Source organism: Panthera pardus, unplaced genomic scaffold (genome assembly GCF_024362965.1).
Source record: "Panthera pardus isolate Hobbes unplaced genomic scaffold, ASM2436296v1 HiC_scaffold_3, whole genome shotgun sequence".
Lineage (NCBI taxonomy): Eukaryota > Metazoa > Chordata > Mammalia > Carnivora > Felidae > Panthera > Panthera pardus.
Genome location: NW_026526876.1, coordinates 16,130,017 through 16,154,987, shown reverse-complemented (window position 1 = coordinate 16,154,987; position 24,971 = coordinate 16,130,017). Strand labels below are relative to the sequence as shown.

The window sequence follows — 24,971 nt, the reverse complement described above, 5'->3', positions numbered from 1 at the left end:
CAAGCAGGGGAGGGGCAGAGAGAGGGAGAGACAGAATCCCAAGCAGGCTCTGCACTGTCAGCACAGAGCTCCACGTGGGGCTAGAACTCACGAACCGTGAGATCATGACCGGTGCCGAAGCCAAGAGTTGGAGGCTAAACTGCCTCAGCCACCCAGGGGCCCCGTGACCTACATTTCATTCTATACTTTGTCATGGTCTTTCTGTGCTGTCTGGTCTTTTTACACAGTGTGAATGTATCTTCATTGTTGTTAATTTAGAAAAATAAAGAAAAAAAAAGCTACTTTTCTAGCCACTCCCAGATGCACGGGATCTTTCTTGGTTTAGCGCTAGCCATGAAAATTACAGGAGCCTCAGGGACTTCGGGATCACTCGGTCACTCTGGCTGGTCCAAGCCCCTCCTTTTGGACAGATCATTGGACACGTAACACAGTGCGCCTCACCTGGGGCTGCTGGAGGAGAGCTGGCCTTGGCCAAGTTCCTGAATGCTCATGAACCTCTCTTGGAATATCTCCGTGGTGGGGGCGGGGGTGGGGGAAGTGTGACCCCTCCCGGCAGCCTATTTCATTACTAGCCAACCCCCAAGTATGCCTCCCAGGACTTCTCAATTGTTCTAGGCAACAAAGAAAAGTAATTTCCCCTTGAGGGAAAAGAAAGAAAGAATGAATGAGGAAACTCTGGCGCTTTTATTTCAGATCTGCTTCTGATTAGCCCTGTGACCTGGGCAAGCCCCTCAACCCTCCAGACCCTTTCCTGCCCACAAAATGCAGCCTCTGCCTGTAAACGTGCATTCTGCCCAGAACTGATCTCTGAAGGGACAGGTCTGTCCCTGTCTTCCGCTCAACTTCTACACGGCTGGCTGACGTCACTTCTGTTAGAGGAGACGGATTTCAAGATAACAGCCTAAAGAACCCGAATCTTTACATCCTATCTGGGGGGCGGGGCTATAGCTCTGGCCCACTCTTCTAAGAAAATGGCTCCTTCCCGAACATCCCTCTTAATTTCACGAGCGGACCAACCCAGCCTTTGGTGGGGAACCTTAGTGTCTCCATTTCTTTGGGCATACCCCCCCCCCCCAAGTGTTTCTTTCAAATGATTCCAGAAATTAGACACTTCTCTTGAATAGATGATGTTATCTTTCTCCTAAAAGGTTGATTCTGGTGGATTCCTGAGTTTCATCTTCACTGATTTCGCCACGTGGTCTAGTTTATAGCGGGGACTTTACAGCAGGGAGTCCTATTTGGGCCCCGGCGTGACCGTGTCCTTTGGGGGGGTGTGTGCTCAGTGATTTGGTTGCGTGTTGTTCGTGTTGGCCTGGGCTTCGATGCTCCATCGACCGGCTTTGACCTGGTGATCTCCTTTCACCCTAGCGGAGCACCGAGACTCTCGCTGACATCCGTCCCCTCTGTGTCTTCTCCCTACCACTCTCTAGGCCAGAGTCACCAGGAGATTCAAGGCATTCCCGAGCTGGCTTTCTTCCCTTGACGGTACGATACGGGGGTCCCTTGCCACCTGAACTCTTGCTCGGTGACCAAACCTCGGGAAGAAAAGCCATTCAGAGGACAGGGTAATTCTCACTATCCACACGGAACTCGATCGTGGTCCCAACTCCCAAATGTCAGCCCGTTAGGATAATGAGGGGTACTGGTGTCAATGCTCATCATTGCAATTAGCATGGCACTTGACTGTGTACAAGTTCGTTTACCTGACAAGGTCTTATTCCAGCAGGGGCTTTCAAATAGCAGGTCCCAACTCTCGACGGCGGAGAAACCCATCATCGTTAGATGAAAATGGACTAAAATCCAAGATCCGCATCGGTCACACATAATACAGTGCTTGTTTCGGTCGGGTGTGAAGGCGTGCAAGGACGCGACTTGGATTTCTGACTCAAAGCACAAGTAGGGAAGGGGCAGAGAGAGAGGGAGAGACAGAATCTCCTAAGAAGGCTCCGTGTTGTCAGTGCAGAGCCCAGCGTGGGGCTCGAACCCACAGACGGTGAGATTAGAACCTGAGCTGAAAGCAAGAGTCAGACGCCACGACCGACTTTTTAAATCAGGGGAATCTGGGTGGCTCAGTTGGTGAGACGTCCAACTCTTGGTTTCAGCTCAGGTCGTAATCCCAAGGCTTGTGGGTTCGAGCCCCATCTCGGGCTCTGTGCTGACAGCTCAGAGCCTGGATGGAGCTTGATCCGGATTCTGTGTCTCCCTGTCTCTCTGCCCCTCCCCTGCTCATGCTGTCTCTTTCTCTCTCAAAGATAAACATTCGAAACATTTTTTTAAAAATCAGAATTATGAAGGAAGGTTTTAAGCAAAGTTTTCTTGTGCTTACACTGTGGTGATTCAAACTTCTTCAGAAACAATCTGTGTTCAACAGGGGGCAGGTTAATGTGTTACGGTGCTTTCGTTACAAAGGACCGTTCGCAGGCTTTAAAGAGATTGAGGCCGGTTTCCGTATTGACCAGCGTGAGATGATTCCCAAGCTGTAGGCAGTGAAAAAAGCAGGGACAGAACCGGAGCGTATAATATATTTCCATTTGTAATAAAAATATTTACACACGTAGTAGACGTTTACCCGGCAAATGTGTGTTGGGGGCCTGCACCGTACCAGGCACTGTTCAAGGTGCTGGGGACACAGCCATGGAGAGAGTGGCAGGAAAGCCCCACCCTCACGGAGTGGCCGGGCCATGCCTGCCTCTCGGAGAGCTCCTGCCAGAGACAGACAGGAGGAGTAGGAGAGACTCTTCATTACCCATCCTTCCATATTGTTAGGGGTTGGACTGGGGCCCCCAGAAAGGAACCTTGAAACCCTAGCCCCCAACACCTGTGAATTGTGATCTTATTTGCAAATAGGTTCTTTGCAGATGGAATCAAGTTAAAACGAAGTCATTAGAGTGGCCCTAATCCAATGACTGGTGACTTTCTAAGACAAGGAGATTAGGGCACAGACACACCCAGAGGAGGCAGATTGGAGGGTTGTGACCACAAACCAAGAGCCACTGGGGGCGTCAGAAGGAGTGAGGCTCAGCCCACACTTTCTGCAGGTTTCAGGCGTCCAGAAGCATATGGTGAGAGGGCATAAATTTCTGTTGTTTCAAGCCCTCCAATTTGTGGGGCTTTGTTATGGTAGGCCTGGGACATATAGAGCTTTTAAATTATACATCATATATACCATATGCCAAATATATACCTATTTTATGTTTTATTGAAAACAACTTTTTTAATGTTTTTTTTTTTTTTTTTTGAGAGACAGAGAGAGAGAGAGAGAGAGAGCGAGCAGGGGAGGGGCATAGAGAGAGGGAGACATAGAATCCGAAGCAGGCTCCAGGCTCTGAGCTGTCAGCACAGAGCCCCACATGGGGCTCGAACTCACGAACGGTGAGATCGTGACCTGAGCTGAAGTCAGTTGCCCAACCAACTGAGCCACCCAGGTGCCCCTATTTATTTATTTATAGTAATTTGTTTAATTAATTAATTAATTTAGAGAGGGAGAGGGACAGAGAGAGAGAGAGAGGGAGAGCATCCCAAGCAGACTCCACACTGTCAATGCAGAACCTGATGTGGGGCTCGAACTTATGAACCATGAGATCATGACCTGAGCTAAAGTCAGACATTCAACTGAGCCCCCCAGGCGCCCCTATACCTCTGTTAAAGTTTTAAGATAGAACTTTTAGGGGCGCATGGGTGGCTCGGTCAGTTGAGCATCTGACTTTGGTTTCAGGTCATGATCTCGTGTCCACCTGAGGCCAGAGTGGAAGGCAGCCAGGGGCTCTTCTAGAAAAGCCGATACACGCGAGCGGGAACGGTGTTGAGAATGGCATTCGACCCGGCGTCCTCCATAAACCCAAGCCAGGGCACCGGGCAGCTGGCCTGCGAGGGGTTCTTCCCTGGCTCTCTGGTTCCGCTCTCCCGGCAGGCGGGGCGCTGGGGAGGAAAGGGTGCTTCGCACACGTAAGAGACCACAGACCAGATCGCTCGTGCGGGCCGAGATTGGGGCATTGTCTCGCTTTGAAAACCCCCAGATTTTATTTTGCTAAAGCTCGCAATTTCTTCTGTGTGAATGGCACTTAAAATCTGTTTGTAATGGAACTTGATTGTATCCAGCTGTCACCAACTGTTCCCGTGCCGCCCAGAAGACAGCTGGCCACGTGCCACGCGATTCAGGCTCTCACTTCCAACGGGGGGGGGGGGGGGGGTTCCAGTTCCCGCCAGACTTTGCCCCCATGATTTCGCTTGTGAAACAGAACAAAGCAAAGGGGGTCGCACAGGGGCTTGGGCTCAGGAAGCTGCCACGTCAAAAAGGAGCGGCATTTGAAGCGTGACGTGGGTGGAGGGTGGGCGGCCCGTTTTCCGAGCACGGGGCCACATGCACAGTCACGAGTGACACTTCCTCAAGCGGCTTTTCCAGTGCACTCCCCTGACAAAGATTTCCGGGGCCCTGCTCTGGACAGTGACTGCTGGTCACCGGAAGCACGTGACTGTGGCCTCGTAAGACAGGAAATGGAATGATCAGCGTGAAAGAGAAGGAAGAGGTGCGTTAAAAAAAAATAAACACAGATCACTTCTTTTTGATGATTTAATTTTAGTTTTTAGACACAGAGCGAGCGAGCGAACACCTGCACCAGAAGGGGAGGGGCAGAGAGAAAGAGAAAGCAGGGGAGGGGCAGAGAGAGAGAGAGAGAGAAAGAATCCCAAGGAGGCTCCACGCTCAGTGTAGAGCCCGACGTGGGGCTTGATCCCACAACCCTGGGACCCGACCTCTTTTCCCAGCAGCAGCTGCTCCTGGAGGAGAGCCAGGCGGAGACTGTGTTTGGAGGAAGCACGCCCGCCCAGCCCTGGGCCCCCCCGCGTGTTTTCCGAGGCCTTGACAGACGGCTGCCCCGAGGCCATGCAGGTGCAGTCAGCCCAGAGGTGTGGGAAACCTCTGTAGGGGGCGACTGCCTAGGGTTTCCTGTCCTGAAAGATCGTCCTGGGGGCCAGGAGACCAGAGCAGGAAGCAGGCCCATGGGAGGTTCGAGCTGGTTTGATTCTTGGGTGGGGTCAGGACAAAAATGGTGGGGACTCAAGCTTAGAGACGGGTGGCGGTGACGGGACGTTGGGGAGATGAGACTTCCGCTACTGGAGTGTGTGTGGGTGACGGGAGGGAGGCGTGCAGGGGGGTGGCCACGTTTCCGGGTTTGGCAACGGGGTAGGGGGTGAGCCCCCAGCCACGGAGGGGCCCGGGAGGAGCAGGACCCGCTAAGAGGAGGCAAACAAAAGACGGGCCAAGAACTCGCCAGAAGGGCATCCAGGAAAAGACGTTCAGCAGGGTTACATCGATCGGGCAGTGAGATGTATTGATCGGAACTGACGGGTTCTGGCTCCATTTAACGCAACAGCTTTAACATTTAAAGGACAGAAAAAGGGGCGCCTGGGTGGCTCAGTCGGTTGAGCGTCCGGCTTTGGCTCAGACCGTGATCTCACGGCTCGTGGGTTCGAGCCCTGCGTCAGGCTCACTGCTGTCCGCACAGAGCCTGCTTCAGATCCTATCTCCCCCTCTCTACCCCTCCCCTGCTTGCGCTAAAACAAAACAATGACAAGAAAGAAAAGAAAAAGAACTCTTGGCGGGGGGGCAGTGAACAGTGTCAAATACAGAAAAGGGCTTGTGGCCAATGCCCATCACGTTGCGGATGGGGCCGCTGAGTGGAGTAATGACAGCAGCACGCTGAGGACCTCGAGGAAGGAGCAGAGAGCAAGCTGAGGCTTGGCGGGGGGAGACGGTGGCTGGGGCGGACACGGAGACAAGGGGTTTTAGGACGGCAGACAAGTGAACAGGTCATGAGAGAAGGAGGCAGACGGACCCCCAGAGGGTGGAAGAGGCTGGCCTCCAGACAAAGGCAGGGTACCGGCCCTACCGAGGGAAGCGGGCGCATCTTCTGGTGTCTGTGGCGGTCCCCACGGGTCAAGCGTAAGTCTTCCTGTCTTCCGTCTACGCACCTGACTCCCTTCCCAAACTCCCCCTCGTGCCGGCCACTCCATAGGAGGACCACTGGATCGTATCCAGCACCCCCTGGGAGCGTTCGAGATGCACGCTCTCAGCCCCCTCCCCGCCCCTGCCTGCTGAATCAGACTGTCGGGGGATGGGGCCCAGCAACGTGGGTGTCTGAACGACCCCCTGGTGATTCCGACGCGCGCGCACATTTGAGGCTCGCTTGGGACCAGAATAAGCGCTTCTCGGCACTGGCCGCCCAGTAGCATGCAGGCGGAGGGGTCTTAAATGCCGATGCCCGAGCCTCGCTCCCAGGTTCCAGTTTCATTCACACTGGCCTGGAATAACACGCCCAGCTGACTCTGCTGCCCCGCGAGTGTTGGAACCACTAGGAGCAGAGGAAGATGGGGGGCAGGTGGTTCCTCGTGGTTTGTTCTTCTGCTTCGGAGCGGGAGGGGGTTCCTGCAGCGGGATTAGAAACCATTCGCCAAGAGTGAGTGGCACAGAGGCGGGAAGGGAGCAACGGCGTTTGGGAAAACCACTGAAGGGGCTGGCAGAGCCTCATAAAGACGGGCAGCCAGCTGTCCAGACACGCAAAGGTGGGGGAGGAAGGAGCGGGGCACGCGTGTGGCCAAAGGGAGGGGCCGGGGGAGAATCACGCTGCTGAGCACCTACCAAGAACCAGGCGTCTTCACGGCCCCCCAAGGGGCTCCTTCTCCCCTGCTGTGTCCCGTCTACACGGAGGCTTGTCCACGCTCCCGAGACTCAGGGCAGGGATTGGCACTCAGGCCCCTCTCTGGACCGGAGGGCACGCTCACTGCTACGGTGACCCCAGCGGGTTCCCCGCGTGGGGGGGTGGGGGTGGGGGCAGTGGCCAAACGCCTGGACTTTTCTGAACCCCAAGATTCGGAGCCCACAGCTCACCTACACCTCACCCCTGTGACCCTCCCGAGGTTCCTGTTCCCAGAACGTGCGCATTCCTCAGGCGTGACTGCATCACCGCAGGGAATCTGTCACCCACTGGCCTCCCTGGTACACTGGTTCTGCCACTCAACTGCCCACCTAGGCCAGGAGCTGTCCTACCCCCACCCGGAACCTTCCGCTCCTGGATGCCAGCTCCCCACCTCTCCACTGCCGTCCTGGGGCAACTGTTGGCCGGCGAGCGGACGGGTCGTCCTCACCTGTCTTCCCTCCACCCCCACCAGACTCCAGAGTCCACGGCGCCAACCAGACCTTGCAAACTCTTGTCGCAAGTAGTGCGGGAGCTCACGGGAACTCCCTACACGCAGACGCCCCCACGACGTGGCTCATGCCGACATCATCCACCAAAACATACCCCACGCTTTGTGGACAGACATCCTCGTGGTTCCCACCCAGAGCCGCTGGTCCCTGCCCTGGAGACCACGGGCCACCTGGGAGATTGAGCTCTCTGGCAGCCCTACAGTTTGGAAAAGTGACAGCGACGAGGAGGTGGTCCTGCCCCTATGCCCGCCGGGCCCCGGAGCTGAAGTGGACCCCCAGCCTACCGCCGCCCAGCCCGATTCATGAACTACGGACGTGAGCTGGGCTTTGCCAGCCGGGGCTCTGGGCTGCCATCAGCCGCCCCAAACTCTCCCACCCCACCGGGCACCCCGTTCGGTGTGCGTCCGGCTGTGGTCTCACTTCATCTGCTCTTAGTGACGGGGCAGAGGCCACGGGTATGACGGGCGTGTTTGGGTGGGAACTCGGAGGAGACACTGAGGGGGAGGAAGAGGGAAGCAGCCGCGGGGCTCGGGAACAGGCCTGCCCGGTGGTGTTCGCGGAGCGCCCGGAACCGAACCCACCTGCCGGAAGCCTGCCTCCAGCCCAGGGCCGCCTTCGCTTCCGTCTCCCACTCGCAGGTGGGGCTCTGGCCAAACGTAACCTCTCGATCACGGTCACGGTCACCTGTGCGGGGACCTGCCGCCCCCGGTGGCCTCCCCCAGCTTCCAGACCCGGCTCCTCCCGCTCAGCAGATGAGCCCCAATTAAGCTCCCGTGTGGACCCCGGCATCCAGTCTTCCTCGCCACGCCCCCCAGCGTGTGGCCAGAGCAGCTGGGCCCGTCTGCCCGCGTCAGGAGGGGCTCAAGGGGCGCGACCCGCGCGGCCGCACCTGCTCTCTGCCGGGCACCAGCCAAGCCGGGAGGATCCCAAACCGGAGGCCTGTGCTGCTCTTGCTGACTGAAGAAAACTCACAGTTCGATAAAACCTATCATTTCTCTCTCCTCTTTCCCCGCAGAGACCCAGACGTTATTCGGTTACAAAAAAAAAAAAAAAAAAAAATTCAAACAGCAGCAAACCTCAGTGGAATGCTACGGTTTCCAAGTTTCCTCAACGCAGTCCTCCCTGCAAATCACCCACGAGGCCTGGCGGGCCACTTCAAAGGGCTCCTCTGTCTTAAATTCCAATAAACGTATTTATGAATACGCTTGAATAAACCCCTTGGTTCCTCTTCTTCCTTAACGAAGATCTGCTCTACGCTTTCCCACGTACCGGCGGGTTACAGCACCACACTGCGGGGAAGCCTTCACCTGTGCCGGGGGCTGGAATGCAACTCTGACAAAACCCAAGGGAGAAAAACAGGAAAACGAGGACACGGGCAGGGCTCACAAAAACTCGTTTTATTGCACCCTGATCTTGGCAACGTCTGGGGCGCCTCAGCCCCGGGAGCGGAGGCGTGGCGCACGGGACGCAGTGGGCTGAGCCCACCGGGAAAAGGCAGGTGAGTGAGGCCGCACGGGACCAATGGGAGAGGGGGACCCTTCCCCCCAAACACAAAGTTAAATTAAACCCATGTCCTAAGTCAACCAAGTGACTGCAATCGTATAAAAGCTTTTGTTACTTATATATATTTATATATTTACACATCCCCTAGAGTTTGGACTGACTTTCCGGGCTCACCCTTTCCCCCTCCCAGTGTGGCTGATGACCTTCTGCGGGAGGAAAGGGCTTGCCCCTACGGAACAGTGACGAATGCTGTAGACAGGCCAGTGCTCAGCACCACCCAAGACACAACGGGCATGTTTTCCTAGAAAAAGGCTTCATAATTACACAGCGGATGAGGGAAGAGCCTGGTCTGAAGAGGGAGCGAGAAAAGAGACAAATTCTGTGTTGCAGACAATGAACTTCCCTTTTCAACTATAGAACGTTCCAGAAAAATAGGGCCATACAAGAATGAAGGTCAACACTGCAAGAGGGGGGGTAAAAAAAAAAAAAAAGCCCTGCCCATAAAGGCCCCTGTCTTCCCCCCCAAACGGACAGATGACAAGGCCATAGAACACTGGGGACTGGGGTGGGGTGGGGAGCAACCCTCATCTACGAACAAGGTTCCGTCCTCTGAAAAACCAAAAGGCCCCCGCACAGGTGACACAGCACCCAAGCTTCCTGCTGGGACCAGAAGCAGCCCCAGAGCGGGCCAGGGTATCAGTGCTCTCCCACCTTTTCCAAAGAGAAATAGAAGGACAGAAAGGAAAACCAAACACAACTACCTCCGTGAAAAAATTAACGTACCTCCCTCTGTGAAACACGTAACGCTTTTTCTGATCCCCCCCCACCCCCCCCGGTCCCCGGGCAAGCGGCAAGGCTCGGGAAGAGTGCGGCACAGGGGTGCCGGACAAGGGCATCGGCAGGCCTCAGGCCGCGAAGGACGGACAGGTCCACACCAGACGTCAGTCCACCTCCACGCGGACGTTCCCAAGAGGAAAGGAAGTGCAGACAGATGTATACCGTGGAGTCGCTCTAAGGTTTACCTCTACGCCCTCTACTACTGGGTCACGTGTCTGTTCTCCGGAAAACGCCACCTCGACTGCGGGTTTCCCACATTTATTAAATTACAAGTTCGCAGGCACAGCTTGAGCAAGATAAAAAAGTGATCTCGAATCATACAATCATCTAAATTCAAAAGCACTCACAAAATTGAGCGAATAAAGCTAGTGTCGCGTATTGGGGGAAGGAAATACGTTGCTAATGGAAGCCACAGACCTGGTCAAAACGAAAGTCTTCTATTAAGTAGTAAAAGAAAAGGATTCTACCCCAAGACCACCACCTCGATAAAGACCCGCGGGTCGCTGCAGCTGCAGGGGAAGGAATGGCAAAGCCACCTCGGAATAAACGGCCGGAAAGGCAGGCGTGTCGGCACATCGTCTCGAGGCCCCTGCTCCCCGGAGCCGGCCTAGAGTCTCTCGCAGGGGACGATACACCGGAAGGGCCGCCCCCGATTCCAGAAAAGGGAGGAGTGCGGTGGGCGGCGGCCCCGGGCTTACCCTCTGAGGGGACACGTAAGGCATAGACAGAGCCCCCCCCCCCCCCGCCCCCGCCGCAGAGACGGGGAGGCCGGGACCAGACGGCAGCGCCGGCCGCCAGCAGCAAGGGACGGACGTCTGGGCCTCTCGTCCGAGGATGCGCCGGGAGGGGTGCGGCCGCCGTCCTCCCCCGCGCCCCCCGCGGACCACACGCGCCGCCGGCCCGGCGTGCTGCCACCCGCTCTACGTGTCACCGTGCGGCTCACGCCGTGACACCGGAGGTCCCGATCCAAAGAAGCCCAGGGCCTCCGTGGGCCGTCCTCCTGCGGCGGGCTCGCGGTGCCGGCCTGGCGGCCACGGGGCACAAAGTCCTCGGCGGGGCTGCTCTCAGCTCAGACGGACAGGACCCAGGAAGGACACCTCTTCTCCGGAGGCTGTGGGGCAAAGGACATTGCTTCTGACGAGAAAGGAGAGCCTGGGACTCCCGCCAACGTCCCGGAGGGCGTGTCCACACCAGTCATCACGTGACATCAGATGAAGCCAGCTCTGTCCCGCGCACACGCACCACACCCCCCACCCTTACACCTCATCACACAACCCCCACACTTAACACACACCTCACCACACACACGCATATGCACGAGACACAGCCCAGAACCCACACTGACATCCACTACTCACACACACACACACACACACACACACACACACACACACACACACTGACCCATCTCGACAGCAGCAAACTCAGCGGCGGTAACTGAGGCTGGTAGCCTTAGCTGGGTGAGTCACAGACCAAAAGTTCCGTCTACTCTGAAGTTTCTGGAAGGCGTTGAAGGTTCTTTTCTTCTCTTTCTTGAACTTTTTCACTTTCTTTTCCTGCGTCAAGAAACCGCAGGCATCACAATTCCCAAAAAGGGCTTGTCCCCGTTCCCGCAGCCCCTCGTGAAGGCTTACTGCAGGCGGGGGGGGGAGACACGGATCGCAACATGCCACCAAATCAACAGGCTTTCTCTTCGTGTGGCCCGTGGGAGGCGTCCCCACTGTCCCCACCTTGCCAAGGAAGCAACACAGCAGCGGGGGACAGACGCCTCGTCCGTGGCCACGCCACGTTCAGAGCGGCCAGGCCGGCATCGAGCCCAGCAGCCCACCTCCCGCCGTCCCGGACGACTTCACGAGGCCACTGCCACTTCCAACCGCCCCAAAGGGCCTAGTCCTCCCTGAGCCAGGCCTCAGCGGGGCCACTACGAGCACCCTGCCACGCCGGCCACGAGCACACCTCGTACCTTCCCTCGATCGAACTCTTCGTCCCAGTCGTCGATCACCGTGGCCGCGCGGGCCCATCTGCTGTCCTGAATGGCGTCCTGACTGACGGCCGACACCTCGCCGTCCCACGTCAACACTGCAAAACAGACACCTCTGTGCACCGGCTTCCAGAACGCGGTGTAGACAGGGACGGGCCTACTCCTGATACACTCAAACGTTCGAGTGCCACCCTCTGGTGAAACGGACGTGCAGAGAAGGACGGGGGAGGGCAGAGGGGCCCGCAGTGAGCAGGACAGTCAGCGGTTCCGTGACTTCCATGCAGACGTCCTTGGCTCTGCATCGTCAGCCCGCAGTTGGTCCCTTTCAGACCCGCGCCCTCGTTTACGAGGTCTCAGGCGCCGGATGTTTCCCTCCAACCCGTGCCCGCCCGGCCCGCCGCCCAGGGGCACAGGGTCTGCTCTCCCCGCCCCCAGGGACCGGTTCTGAACGGACACTCCTCGGCTCATCTTTGGAGCCCAGCAATTCCCGCGCCCCAGGATCGCGACCCCAGGGCCCATCTGAGACCTCTGCGCTGCCCGGGCTCAAAACCGGTACCTTTCCTCCCGTAGGCTTTATCTGAGGAATACTCAAGCAGCTCCTGGAGCACGTCGGCCTCCCCGTCTCGGACCCAGGACACGCGAGGAGCCCGTGCCTGCCCTACAATCAGACAAACACCACGTCTGCCTCTCACGAGGGACCCGACTGCTTCTCCACAGGCGGGCCACCGTCCACCCCGACTCTCGGAAAAGACCAAAACCCCAGCGCCCCACCGTGGGAACCGGCGCCTCCTCCAGGGAAGGGGCCAGAAATGAGGGGCCGGAACCGGAGGGAACCACAAAGCACCGGCATCACCTCAGCTTCCGGGGAGGCGGTCTCTCAGCCCCGTCCCGGCACGGCCAGGCCACCGCGGACACCTGGGTACTGACGGCTCTGACCACCCTCCTCAGGCTTCTAGAAACGACGTCTGCCCGGTCCCAACCTCTGCCCGAGCTCCTCTGCCTGCAGCTGCCAGAACCGATTCCCTTCCCTCAGCACAGAGCGGACCTTGCTCTCCTGGCCTCCACTTTGTCAGTGACCCCGTGAACTGCGGGCTCGTGTCCCGAGCGCGGTGCCCCTCGGCCGGTGCCCGCTGCCCTCTCCAGCCTCCTGCTTGCTCCACAGCACGGCCCGGGCCAGTGGTCCCACCGAGCTACCGCAACGCTCTCCCCGTCTCCTGGCCGTGAAGGCCCTTGCCCACGAAGCCCAGCCTTGTGATATTCGGGATGGGAAGCAAACAGACGAGGGGCCGCGGGGGCACCTGCGCCGGGCGGTGGGCCCTGCGGCCCGAGCACCGTCTCCACGTGCTCAGCGTGCTGGCAGAGCAAGCCGGGGTCTGACGACCGCGGCCAGGCTGCTCCGTGGCCACCTCCGTGCGGACGTTTCCTCGACAGGCTGGCCGCCTTATTCGTCACGGCCTCGTGGTAGCGCTTCCCACGGTAATGAACACCCAGCCAGATTCGCTTCTCAGGGGCTGGACAAATACACAGCGCTCCCCAGCAGCCCGCTCGCCCCCAAAGGCACGAACGTAACTGGATCCCCCGGCGGCAGAGCAGATCTCACGGAGTCTGCCGCCTGCCGGATCCCTTCCCGAGCAGGGGTGACCTTCTCTACCCTTCGCTTAGCGGACACGCTGTGTCAGGAGCACCCAGCTGAGGCTGGCCAGCTCTGAGGGAACAAGGAAACAAAAGCCAGAGGAGGTGCTGAGCCACGGGCGTTTAAGGCCTGGGGACAGCCGAAACACTGGGCACCCGGGCAGCAAGAGGCCACGTGATCTTCAGAAAAGGCCAAATATAAACACAGGCCGACACTCCAAGTTCAAGAGTCACGGAGAAACTCTAGGCTGGATGGCCCAGGACTCATCCCGACGGGAAAGTTCAGGCAGGAAGAGCCCTGAATCGGGAAAAACACAGTATTCCCAGAATGTGGAGAAGGGCACGCGTACCCTCTCTGCTTCTCCGGAGTAGTTACAGCCGAATGCTTGTCCGGATGGGGAGGCAGAGACCCCCAGGGCAGGCAGCTTGCCCACGGGGACAGAGCAGAGGTAAGAGGTCTTCATCCTGGCCCCTCCCCCTGCACCGCACCTGCCTCTGGAATACAGCAGGCCTGTGCCCAGCCCCCTTCCCCTGCGGTCCCCTCCCCGGATGTACAGCTACGCGGCCCCGGGCCCAGCCCCCGGCTCCCCCTCCTCGGCGGGTGCACACCTGCTCGGTCCCCGGGCCGCCTGCCGTTCACGGCCGGTGAGGGCTGGCTCCCAGGGATGGCAGGGCCCCTCTGCGTCTCGCCCCTGCAGGCTTCGGGGAGCTCGTTCTCTTGTACTTCCTGCCGTGACTCCTGCTGCCTTCTTTTCTTTTTCTTTTTCCTTGGAGATGCTGTACTGGCCTCTGACTCGGTGACATCCAAGAGAGAACAGCTGCTGGGAAGTCAGTCAACAGTCAGCTCTGAGCAAACGGGGAGTGACAGTGGGGGTTCACTCGCCCCGGAACTCCCAAATGGCAGATGCCTAACTGTGCAGAAGAGCCCCCCCTGAGAAACCGCCCCCCCCACCCCCCGACGTGAGCAGGACAGAGCGTGCCAGCTGCCCGAGGCCACGGTCGGGGAGAAAAGCCCATAACTGCAACCGACCCGGGCAAGTCGTACAGGCCGGATGACGCGGCCGCCGGCTCTGGCTCCGGCGAGACACCTGACGACGCGGCCACGTCCTAGGAGCCTGGTCGGCACGCTGTATTTCCAGACGACACCCACCTGGGTCGGACCGTGTCGCTGGCGGGGTGGGGGGCCGCCTGGCTCCCCGCGCTCACCTGTGCCACGGTGGGTCCCGCGGGAGGCCGTCTTCGGCACCGAGGCCCTCGGCTCCCTCCCGCCTCCTCTTCCTGCCGCTCACGTGGTGGCCGTCGGCCACGCACCCTGCTTGCTGGCCGTTCTCTTGCTGCCGTCCGCCCTCCTCCTCCAGGCGGTCCACGGGCACCTCCGCCCGGCCCTCCTTCCTGCGCTCGAGGCCCCGGTGCTGCCTCTGCACCTGCCCCTCCTGCAGGGGGGAGGCGTCCACGGCCTCCGCGCGTTTCCCCTTCTTCTTTCTCCTCTTCCCGGGAGGGGCTGCGGCCACGGCGCACATCTCTGAGCCCCGCCCCTGCGTCTCTCCCCTCCGGTTCCTCTTCCTCTTCTTACAGAGGCTCCGGGGGGGCTTGCTGGCCTCCGGCAGCTGGTGTGGAGGGGCCCGGAAGCCCCCGTTGACCTGAGGCAGGGGAGCAGAGGCGGAGGAGCAGCTCTGTGGGTCTGACGTCCCGAGGGGTCGGGGGCTACTGGACAGTGACGAGCAGGGGCCGACGGGGAGCTTCGGACGGCTGGATGGTCTGGGAGCAGGTGAGAGCGCCCTGTGAGGACACGCTGCTCTGATGCACAGCCGGGCCCTTCCCACCCACCCTCGGCCCCCTTCCCTTTCAGGTGGTTTTCCCCGCTGTCAACCTTAGACGTACGTTGGTCATACGTAGCGAGTGAGAAAAGAGACTCACGAGAAGACGCAAATACACCAAAGGTCAAAGTTAATAAAAATCGTAACGTATCTCTTTGTCCCTATCACCAGACGGTTTGAAGTATTTTTGCAAATTCTTGATCTTAATTTAAAAAAAATTTTTTTTGACGTCTATTTATTATTGGGAGACAGAGAGACAGCGTGTGAGCAGGGGAGGGCCAGAGAGAGAGGGAGACACAGAATCCAAAGCAGGCTCCAGGCCCCGAGCTGTCAGCACAGAGCCCGACGCGGGGCTCAACCCCACGAACCGTTGAGATCGTAACCTGAGCCAAAGCTGGACGCTTAACCGAATGAGCCCTCCAGGCGCCCCTCCTGTTACTAATTTTCAACACGAGTGTGCTGGAAGAAGCAGCTTCGCTAAGCTCCCCACGAGCCTCATGATGTTCATGCCCAGGACGCCAGCCTCGCAAGGAGGGCCGGTGCAGGCCTAGGGGTCGTGTACCAGGACTCTCCAATTTGGGGGGCTCTGGGAAATCAGGGGAACAGACTCTACAGTGGACCCCGCGGCTAGACAGGGACGGGGCAGGAACAGGGCCTCCCTCACGCCAGACTCTCTGGCCCACCTCCTGCCGGCGACAGGGTCCCAAGACAGCTAACCTCTGTGGGCCTCACTGTTCTCATTCGGGACTGAGTGATGACAAAGCTTGCCCGGAAGGGTCACGGCAGCAAACAGGATGCTGTCCCCTAAACTGGAACAGACTGACACCTGGGCCAAGGGAACTACTACGCCATTTACTGCGCTCCCTGGCAAGTGTCATGAAAAAGCTGCGTGTCAGAGAAAGAGTAAGAGACACACAGTAAATACCTTAAGAGTCTAAGGACCTACCCGCTGCAAAAACACTGTGCCGGGTCCAGCCCGAGCACAAGGGCTGGAGAGGCTGGGTGGCGGGAACACGCGGCTGACCACACCATCCCCGGGGCAGCCGGGGGGTGGGGAGGACACATCGGCGCCCACGGCGAACACCAAACTACCAGCACCATGTCCCGGCCTCACCCAGCTGCCTCCTTCCCTCCCTCCCCAGGCGCCAAAGGCCCCACCGGCCACCGGGCGACCGGGCATCAGCAACTCCGCTTTCTACCACTCGACACCCCGAGGGACACCAGCACCCCGTGCGTAACAGGCCGGGAGACGCGTCGGCGCGGAGCCTGAACAGACCCCCCCAGAGAGCCACACCTCCCGCTCTGGATGCCCGCCCGGAGCTCCGGAGGCCAGCGAGCCCAGACGGCCCGGGGAACCCGCTCGGGGGGTACCGGGGGGACGCACGAAATGACACCGGCGACAAAAAGACACCCCTCGGTGGGCTCACAGAAATGAGTCCACGCAGGGTCCTTCTGGGACTCCCGCCTTCCTCTTCTCCTGTGCGGTCCCGTCATGAGGCTGGGGAGGGACCACAGGCACGTCACCGTCACCACATGGACACGGCAGACAGACGGAAAACGAAGACCAGTAAAAAAAAAAAACATCAGCGTGGCAGAGACCAGGCCGCCTCTGACCAGCCAGGGCTCCTTTGCCAGATGGAAACCGAGAAAACAGGGAGAAGTCGGTGCGGGATACGCCCCGTACCTGTCGAGCTGCACAACACCGTCCATCCCGCAAGGCTGGAGACCCGGTGAGTCCTCACCAGCCAAGCACACGCTAAGCACAGGGGAGGAGCAGCCGGCCTGCAGGGCCCGCGCCCACGGCTCACCTGATGGCACTGACAGGCCAGGCGGAGGCGGCGACCGGGTGAGTGGTTTTCCTGGGGTAGGTGAGGTCGGACAATGGTGAGAGGGGTGGACGGAGGTCATTGCCGGCTGCCCTCCGCAGGGTGCTGGCCTGCAGTTATTGACATAAATAAAAACTTGGTGGTCTAAAAGAGGTTGCCGTGAGTGAAGAGGGAAAACAAAAATGAAAATAAACGTAAACGAAAAGTAAAAATGAAAGAGCCCAGGAAGAAGGATGAGGGGACAGAAGGGGACAAAACAGAGGGAGGTGGGGGTGGGGAATGGTAGAAGAAGAATCAGAAGTGTTTTTGGTTAGAAACAAAAAGGAGAAAAGGAAGGAAATCGAAGCAAAAGTCTCAGCACAACAGTCGCCTCCTCGAGCCTCGTGCTACACGCAGAGGTGCAGCCCGCCCGCGTCCTGCCCGCCCACCGCACCTGCCCCGTCCTCCCCGAGGCTTCCGCGGGAGATCCTGCCTACGGACGGATCCGGGGGACCGCCACCTCGCCCCGACCCCCGACAGCCACACGCAGCACTCCCACACCAGCGTCCCCCGGGCCCCCGCCCGCGCCCGGGGCGGCCCTGTGTACCCTGCGAGCGCCCACAACCACTCTGTTCCTCTGGTCGAGGGGGGGGGGGCCAAAGGCCCCACCACAACCCCCACCCCCAAGACTAGCACCAAACCTGCTCTTTGAACTCTACAGACACACTTCCTGCGGCGAGACCCTCACACACCCACCTTCTTGGCAGAAAGGGCCAGTTTTTTGGCTGGTGGAGGAGACATGATGCTTGCGGGCTCAGTGGCGGTGGTGCTCAGGACGGGGGGCTTGGGCTTCGCCGCCTTGGAGTCCTCTCCGCCCGGCAGCGCTCTGGGGTTTGTTCCCTGAGAATCACCCGAGGGGGCGGCTCCGCTCTCGGGCGTTGGGGGGGCCTTGGTGGGGTCGCTGCTGGCGGAGTGCTCCGGGCTGGGACCACCAGAACCCCTCCTGTCGGGCTCGGGACGCTCGCTGCCCGCCGCGGGCCCGCTGGCAGTCACTCCGGCCGGGAGCCTGGGTGAGGTAGAGGGGGCAGCAGCCCTGCCGTCCCAGGAGCCGGGCCTGTGGCCCTCGCCCCTGCCGCCGCTCCCGGTGCTGGTACCGTGGAGCCCCTGAGAAGCTCTGCGTGACGGGGACACGAACTGCAGGGGACTCGGCTTCTTGACTTTCTTTCCGGGCTCATCCAGAATGGTCGGAGTGTTGGGGGGCGTTTTGGAGAGTCGGGGGGAAGGGGATCCCAAGGGTGGCTTTGGAGGAACGTATCCATTCTGAGACTTCAGACCCAACACGGAGCCGTTTCTGGAAACAAGCACGCCGAGCTCCTCAGTGGCCTGCAGCTTCTTCAGCGTCGCGGGGTCCGGTCGCTGGAGGAGAGCAAGCAGGGGACACGGTCACACCCGGGAGGGAGCAGGGGACACGGTGACACCCGGGAGGGAGCGCGGGCCGGCGGCTCCCCCCGCGAGGTCAAGGCACCGTCAGAGGCAGGCAGGGTCCCTGCCAAGCAATTCAAGACAGATTATCCGGGGGGGACACACAGTAAGGACGCTGTTGCTTCTCTGAACGGTGGTGGGATTTTGTGAGTCGTGCGCACGTGGGGATCTTTATGGTCACCTTTACTGAAAGCAGGATGTTTTCATCAGGAGTCAAGAAACACAAAAAAGCGTAAAGTAAAAAAAACATGTACCCGAGCCGCACCCCTCGGCTAAACGTCGGCACAGATCGACACACTGGCGTCCCCTCCGGCCGGCCCTGCCTCCCGAGGGCTTCTGGCCCACACGGGGGCGTCCGGGCCCACCAGCGCGCTTTCCCGAAGCATCGTCACTCCTCTCAGTAAAGGTCTTCCTGTGTGCCCAGCAAGCACCTCGGTGAACAGTTTACACAAGCTGCCCTGCCTCCCGCTGCCGCGGAAACGAACCGCGCCATGGGGTTCCAGGTACCCTTCCGGGCACCCCAACTCCTCCTCCAGACTCCTCGCAGCGGCGTCCGTGCCGTCCCTGGTTTAAATGCTCCGCGAGGCCGGTGTCTGCAGCCTGCCGGCCTCACCGCCCGCCTGGTTCAGGTCTAGGAGTCCGAGCTTACAACTGCTGGCCGAATGAACCACCAAAAGACCAGACCTTTTCCCTATTTACTGCTCGGTGCTCGTGTTTTCGGGACGGAATTCCGAGGCCGGGAGCACTTCCGTGAATTCTGAGACACGCTGCCGACGCATTTACCAAACTCTCACCAGCAAGAGCTACTGGTTCCTTCTCAAAACGTTCGCTGCTGGCTCTACCGTTAACACTCGTACGCTCTGACACGTCACCTGCACGGGTCCTCTGTGCGTGAGAAACGTTCACCTTTTGCTGGATTTGCTGCACAAATTTTTAGACGCTTTGTCGTTTCTTTTTTTCTAATATCTCACACTCAAAACTTCAAATGTTAGTTTACCCCATTTATGATTTGTTTTTCGAGGTGTTCTCTCTTACAAAGTCTTCCCTCTTCTGGAAGTTTACCGAACATGCACTTCTATTTTCTTCCGAGTTTTCCTCTCTTTTGTCTCTACGCTCAACGATTTATCGTTTATTTACATTCTTTGCAAAGAGTATACGTCTTCCCACTGCACTGCGAGACCTTCTCGTCGATGGAGCACTGACATTTATGTAACCTACAGAATGTTATTTAAAATAAAATGGCTTTGGGGGCACCTGGGTGGCTCATTCAGTTGAGCATCTGACTCTTGATTTTGGATCAGGTCATGATCCCAGGGTTGTGGGGTCGAGCCCCGTGTCGTGCTCCACGCTGAGCGCGAAGCCTGCTTAAGATGCTCTCCCCCTCCCCCCGCCCCTCTCCCCTAGTCGTGCTCTAAAATAAAAAATAAAATAAAGTGAAAAGGATTTTGTCAATTGCAGTATGTGTGGAACGTTATCTTCATGATGCTGAGGCGTGTGGCCCCGCGGGCGGACCGCAACGACACCCCGCCCCTCCCTACGGTGTTTCTGAGCACAGCTGAGGCTTACGACTCCTGGTCTGGGCCACAGGTCGTGGCCTTTCTTTGCTGGGCCAACGCTTCTAATTCTCACGTGTTGGCAGGGAAACACAGATCTGCAAAAATGACCAGACCCCCGCAGACCGCGAAGGGCCCCCACCTCCTGGCAGCCTGCGTTTGGATTTGATCTTCAGACCGAAGGGGAAGGTTCACAGAAGCGGTCCGACAGAAAGGACCGATCTGTTTCTCAACGACAGACGGTGTTACGGTAAGGAAATCCCTCGCTACTTTGGTCAGTATGACTGGTTTTCAGTAGAAAAATTCAAATATTACACAAAAATAACTTGAAAAGGAGGGTATTTCCTTATTGCTAACGTTTTTCCACCTTAGATCTCTCGCTCGCTCTCTCCCTCCGCGTATCCGTACGTGCGCACACGTACACGTATGACGTTTCCTTTCCTAACCACCTCAATACGTTTTAGACATGATGTCCCCTCGCTCCTAAAAACGGCCGTGTGTGTTCCTCAGAACACGGATGTTTTCTTAACCTGATCCCAGCAGGATTATCAAAAGCAGGAAATTACATTGCTAGAAACCGCTCACGTTTCCAACATTAAGTCGTGGAGACAAAAACGACGCCTTCCAGGACGCGTCGGGGCGAGGACACGCTTTGGCGAGCCCGTCACCGCACTTGTGCGCGGCAGCTGGTCTGAGGGGCACGCGGAGCCACGGCCTGACTCGCTCGCTGGCTCAGGGTTTCTCCTCGCTGTCCCTTCCGCCCCTCACCCAGTGTCAGCCCGTGGACCAGTTTGAGAGAGAACACGGAATAAACCAGGACAAACCGAGCTCTCCTGCCATCGGGCAGTGAAGAGCGCTGGGGGCCCCAGGACCCCCTAGGGGGCGCAGGCAGGAGGATCCGCTGCGTAAACTCACATCCTCTTAAACAAGTACCTTTCCGGTCAGCGGGGAGCAAAGAGTCCCGTTGCCAACATTCTTCCTGATGGTCGGCGACCACACCTGCCCGGCCGGGAGCGGAGGACGCCGTCCTGGGGAGGGAGCCGTCAGGACTCTTCTTAGAGCCCGGGATTCTGTCAGAGGGAGAACACGGTCTGGTTCTCTGAGCTCTCACCCCCCCCCACACCACGGCGGCCGTCACACAGCCTCGGACGTCCGCTCGGCACAGGCAGGGAGCGCGTCAGGGTCAGAGCCCTTCCGAGACTGAACTCTCGCTTCACCAGAAAGCCAGAGGACCCCCCCCCCCCAGCGCCACCCCACCCCACTCAATCGCTGCGTTCAAATTCAGCAGGACGCGGACGAGGCAGCAAAAGTGCCTACAGTCTCCACGTCCTCCAACCTCTAGGTCGGGGACAACCGGCCCCAAGAGAAGGGGCCCCCGCCGCGGCCTCCGTCCAGACACGACACGTGGCGTCTGGGGCAGCAACAGAAAATAACAGGCAACTCCCCCACTCGCATTCAACGTGGAGCAGGCGGGGTCCTGCTCTGGCCCCCCCAGAGGGAGCCGCCGTCACGACGGCCAGGCAGGCGGGCCTAAAGGAGCAGTTCCTGGCGGACGCTCCCCCCTGCACACGGCCCGCCCACGCAGCCCAACCGTCACGCGCAACGCGGCGGCGGGCACGGGGGACCCGCGGCCCACAGCAGAGGGGATGGGCTCGCAGACGGCGGGGGGGCGAAAAGACTCACTGCATGTAGAAGACACGTAGGCCTGCTGGTTCAGACCCACCTTGATGTTGCTGGAACGGACCGAGGAATCGTTCATCTGGTACCCACTGTCCGTTGCTTGCCTGGAGCGGCACGGGGTGTGGGAGAAAACGACACAAAACCAAACAATCAACACGCGTTCTGTAAGCGTACCTTTGAAAGAAGGAAATAAAAAAATCTGCTGGTAGGGGCGCCTGGGGGGCTCAGTCGGTTAAGCGTCTGACTTCGGCTCAGGTTGTGATCTCACAGTTCGTGGGTTCGAGCCCAGTGTCGGGCTCTGGCTGACAGCTCTGAGCCTGGAGCCTGCTTTGGATTCTGTGTCTCCCTCTCTCCCTGCTCCTCCCCCATTCGCACTCTGTCTCTCCCTTTCAAAAATAAATAAACGGGAGGCTCAGTCGGTTGAGCGTCCGACTTCAGCTCAGGTCACGATCTCACGGTTCACAAATTCGAGCCCCGCGTCAGGGTCTGTGCTGACAGCTCAGAGCCTGGAGCCCGCTTCAAATTCTGTCTCCCTCGCTCTCTGCCCCTCCCCTGCTCACGCTCTGTCCTCCTCGCTCTCAAAAACAAATAAACACAAAAAACAATCTGCTGTTAACTGCCACGTATACCCGTGTGCTGTCAATGACCTCGTGTTAAAAACGTCCAGCGCTGCTCATCTGCCCCGAATCCCCGCTCCCTCCTGGTGCAAGGCCGTCTAGGGTCTGATCTGCACAGCGTCTCCCACCAACACCCCGGCCGTCCTGGGCCGCCTCCAGGCTGCTGGAGGCAGCCTCCCCCCCCCCCCCCCCCGGAGTCTCAGCGCAAGTCCAAGGACACTACAGATCCTGGCGCGACGGGTTCTAAAGACATCTCTGCCCTCCGTTCGCTGAAGCACCGAAGGGACCGGGACGCAGCCACAAACGTGGCCACCTTCCACGGGCACGGCACGCCTGCCCCCAGGAGGCAGAGCACGCGCGCCGCCAGTGGCCGCCGACGCACCTGGACACGGAGCACTGACCTTCACGTAGCAGTAGTAGTGGCCCGCGTGGCAGCTGTAGCCAGAGTGCACGAGGGACCGCGTACAGCCCGTACATGACGGGCTCGCCGCTGCTCTGGGACATGTACGGACGGAGGTTCAGGAATTCCGGGTAGCCCACATCCTGAAGGAAAAGCCCAGACGAGGCGACGGAGATGCGTCAGCGAGAGGGGGTCAGTTCGCCCCCTCCACCCACAGCTACGTAAAACGCTACGATCGGCTGGTCTCTGACAACCGGGGGGCAACCAGGCCACGCGGCAACGCTGCGGCAAGAGCCCCTTAGCCAAGGGTGAAAATACAGGACGCAGAGAAGGGCGTCTTCCATCCGACCGACGTGAAACTATTTCATCGTCCCGTCGAGTGACACCTGGACGACCATGTCTCCCTGCGCGGGCCCCCAGCGTAAGGCGAGAAATAGCTCGTGCCCTCCACGCCACCGTAAGGAGCACTGGGGGGGATCAGGGAGGCCATGGCCCGGTCTGGGTCTTCAGAGAAAACGGTGCTCACTCCATGGAGCCCACTGTCACAGTAGGTCAAAACCAGAACCAAGTGCATCGGGACAGAGGTCTCGTGCCAGAATTTATTTCAAATTTGACAGTTTTCCACGGGGAAGTATTTTCACAAATTATCTCTGAGGGGCACCTGGGTGGCTCAGTTGGTTAAGCATCTGACTCTTGACTTTGGCTCAGGTCATCCTTTTTTTTTTTTTTTTTTTTTTTAAACATTTGCTCATTTTTGAAAGACAGAGTGCAAATGGGGGAGGGCTAGAGACAGAGGGAGACACAGAATCCGAAGCAGGCCCCAGGCCCCGAGCTGTTAGCACAGAGCCTGATGCGGGGCTCGAACCCACAGACTGTGAGATCATGACCTGAGCCGAGGTCGGACGCTTAACCGACTGAGCCACCCAGGCGCCCCCTCCCCCGCCTTTTTTTTAAAACAAGGCTCAGGTCATTCTTACAGTTTGTGCGATCGAGCCCTGTGCTTAATATTGGGCATGGAGCCTGCTTAAGTCTCTCTCTCCCTGCACACCTGCCCCGCTCATGCCTCCCTCCCTCTCTCTCTCTCTCTCAAAAACAAAATTACCTCTGAATGATAGATTTACCTGCATCTCTGCCTATACACAAACAGACGCTTTTAAACACGAAGTATGAGTTACGTAGTGTGAACCACGGAGCAGAGTCTGACAAGCGTGTACTGACCCATATTCCTATCGAGACACAGACATCAAGCCGGAAGTCTCGTAACCCCGGGAAATACTGCATCTCAAATACCCACTGTTGTGATTTCTGTCGCCGTCTATCAGCTCTGACTGTTTCGGAGCTTTATACCATTAGAGACCTGGAACATGTACTTTTTTTTTTAAAGAGAGATTAAAAAAAAAAAAAAAGTTTGCTTATTTATTTTGAGGGAGAGAGAGGGAGGGGCAGAGACAGAGAAGGGACAGAAAGAATCCCAAGCAGGTTCTGAGCCATCAGCCACCAGTGCAGAGCCTGACAAGGGGCTCGAACCATGAGACCGTGACCTGAGCCGAAAATGACAAACTCGGAATCTCAACAAACTCAACACACACGAAGCTCACGGGCCCCCATCCAATCCTGCCAGATATGGGCCCCCAGATCAAACAGTTTTCTGATGGAAAACTAGTTCCGGGACATACTAAGGTGAAATATGAGCTCTTTAGGGCAAAACCACGACGATCTCATTTACCACTAAGTCCCGCCGACTTCCCACAGCACTGACGGCACGGTACGACCTAAGCACATTAAGTGTGAGTAAAATGAATGAATGAATGACCGGATCCCCAAACAATTAACTTCAGAAAACCCTTCATAACCTAAGTCCCCTCTGGGAAATTCAAAATGCAACACAGCTGATTAATAAAGGCTCTGAGAAGGCCTGTAATTCCAAAGAATTGCTGAACTGCAGCTTGGCAGTTCCCAAACTCAGCTGGGCAGATGCTTTCAAAGTACAACACAGTTGTATGTACAAAATACGGTCTTTTGTAAACACACAGCACAGACGTTGCGCAGAACACAAGTTTGGGAAATGGTGCTCTAAGTCAGCCCCCATCACCGCATCACTGCCAGCAAGGAAACTGGGGCTCAGATAAGTGCCCTCCCCAAACCACATCATCAGCTCTAACCGCTTTCATGACATGACATCTTCTGTTAAAAACGCCATTGTGCAGGGGCACCGGCCTGGCTCAGCTTGGAGAGCACTTGACTCTCGATCTCGGGGTTGTGGGTTCAAGCCCCATGTTGAGCATAGAGACTACTTTAAAAAGTTAACGAAGTAAAACAGAGGCTCCCGGGAGGCTCAGTCAGTTAAGCGTCCAGCTCTTGATTTTGGCTCAGGTCATGATTTCAGTTCGTGAGTTTGGGCCCCACCGACAGTGCAGAGCCTGCTTGGGGTTCCCTCTCTTTCCCCCTCTCTCTGCCCCT

The 24,971-nt window shown here is 58.2% G+C and overlaps 1 protein-coding gene across 1 annotated transcript in view; it reads right to left on the bottom strand.

Moving 5' to 3' along the window:
* Positions 1-8,586: 8,586 nt before the first annotated feature.
* The window catches only part of USP36 (ubiquitin specific peptidase 36), a 36,094-nt gene continuing 19,709 nt past the window's right edge, over positions 8,587-24,971 (bottom strand). Inside the window, 15 exon segments of the mRNA XM_019466041.2 lie at positions 8,587-10,655; positions 10,949-11,100; positions 11,508-11,623; positions 12,082-12,183; positions 13,767-13,978; positions 14,364-14,936; positions 16,783-16,910; positions 17,536-18,195; positions 20,748-20,796; positions 20,798-20,884; positions 21,498-21,510; positions 21,513-21,579; positions 21,581-21,598; positions 22,513-22,566; positions 22,568-22,654. Coding sequence (XP_019321586.2) covers positions 10,969-11,100; positions 11,508-11,623; positions 12,082-12,183; positions 13,767-13,978; positions 14,364-14,936; positions 16,783-16,910; positions 17,536-18,195; positions 20,748-20,796; positions 20,798-20,884; positions 21,498-21,510; positions 21,513-21,579; positions 21,581-21,598; positions 22,513-22,566; positions 22,568-22,654 — 2,298 coding nt within the window. The 3' untranslated portion in view covers positions 8,587-10,655; positions 10,949-10,968.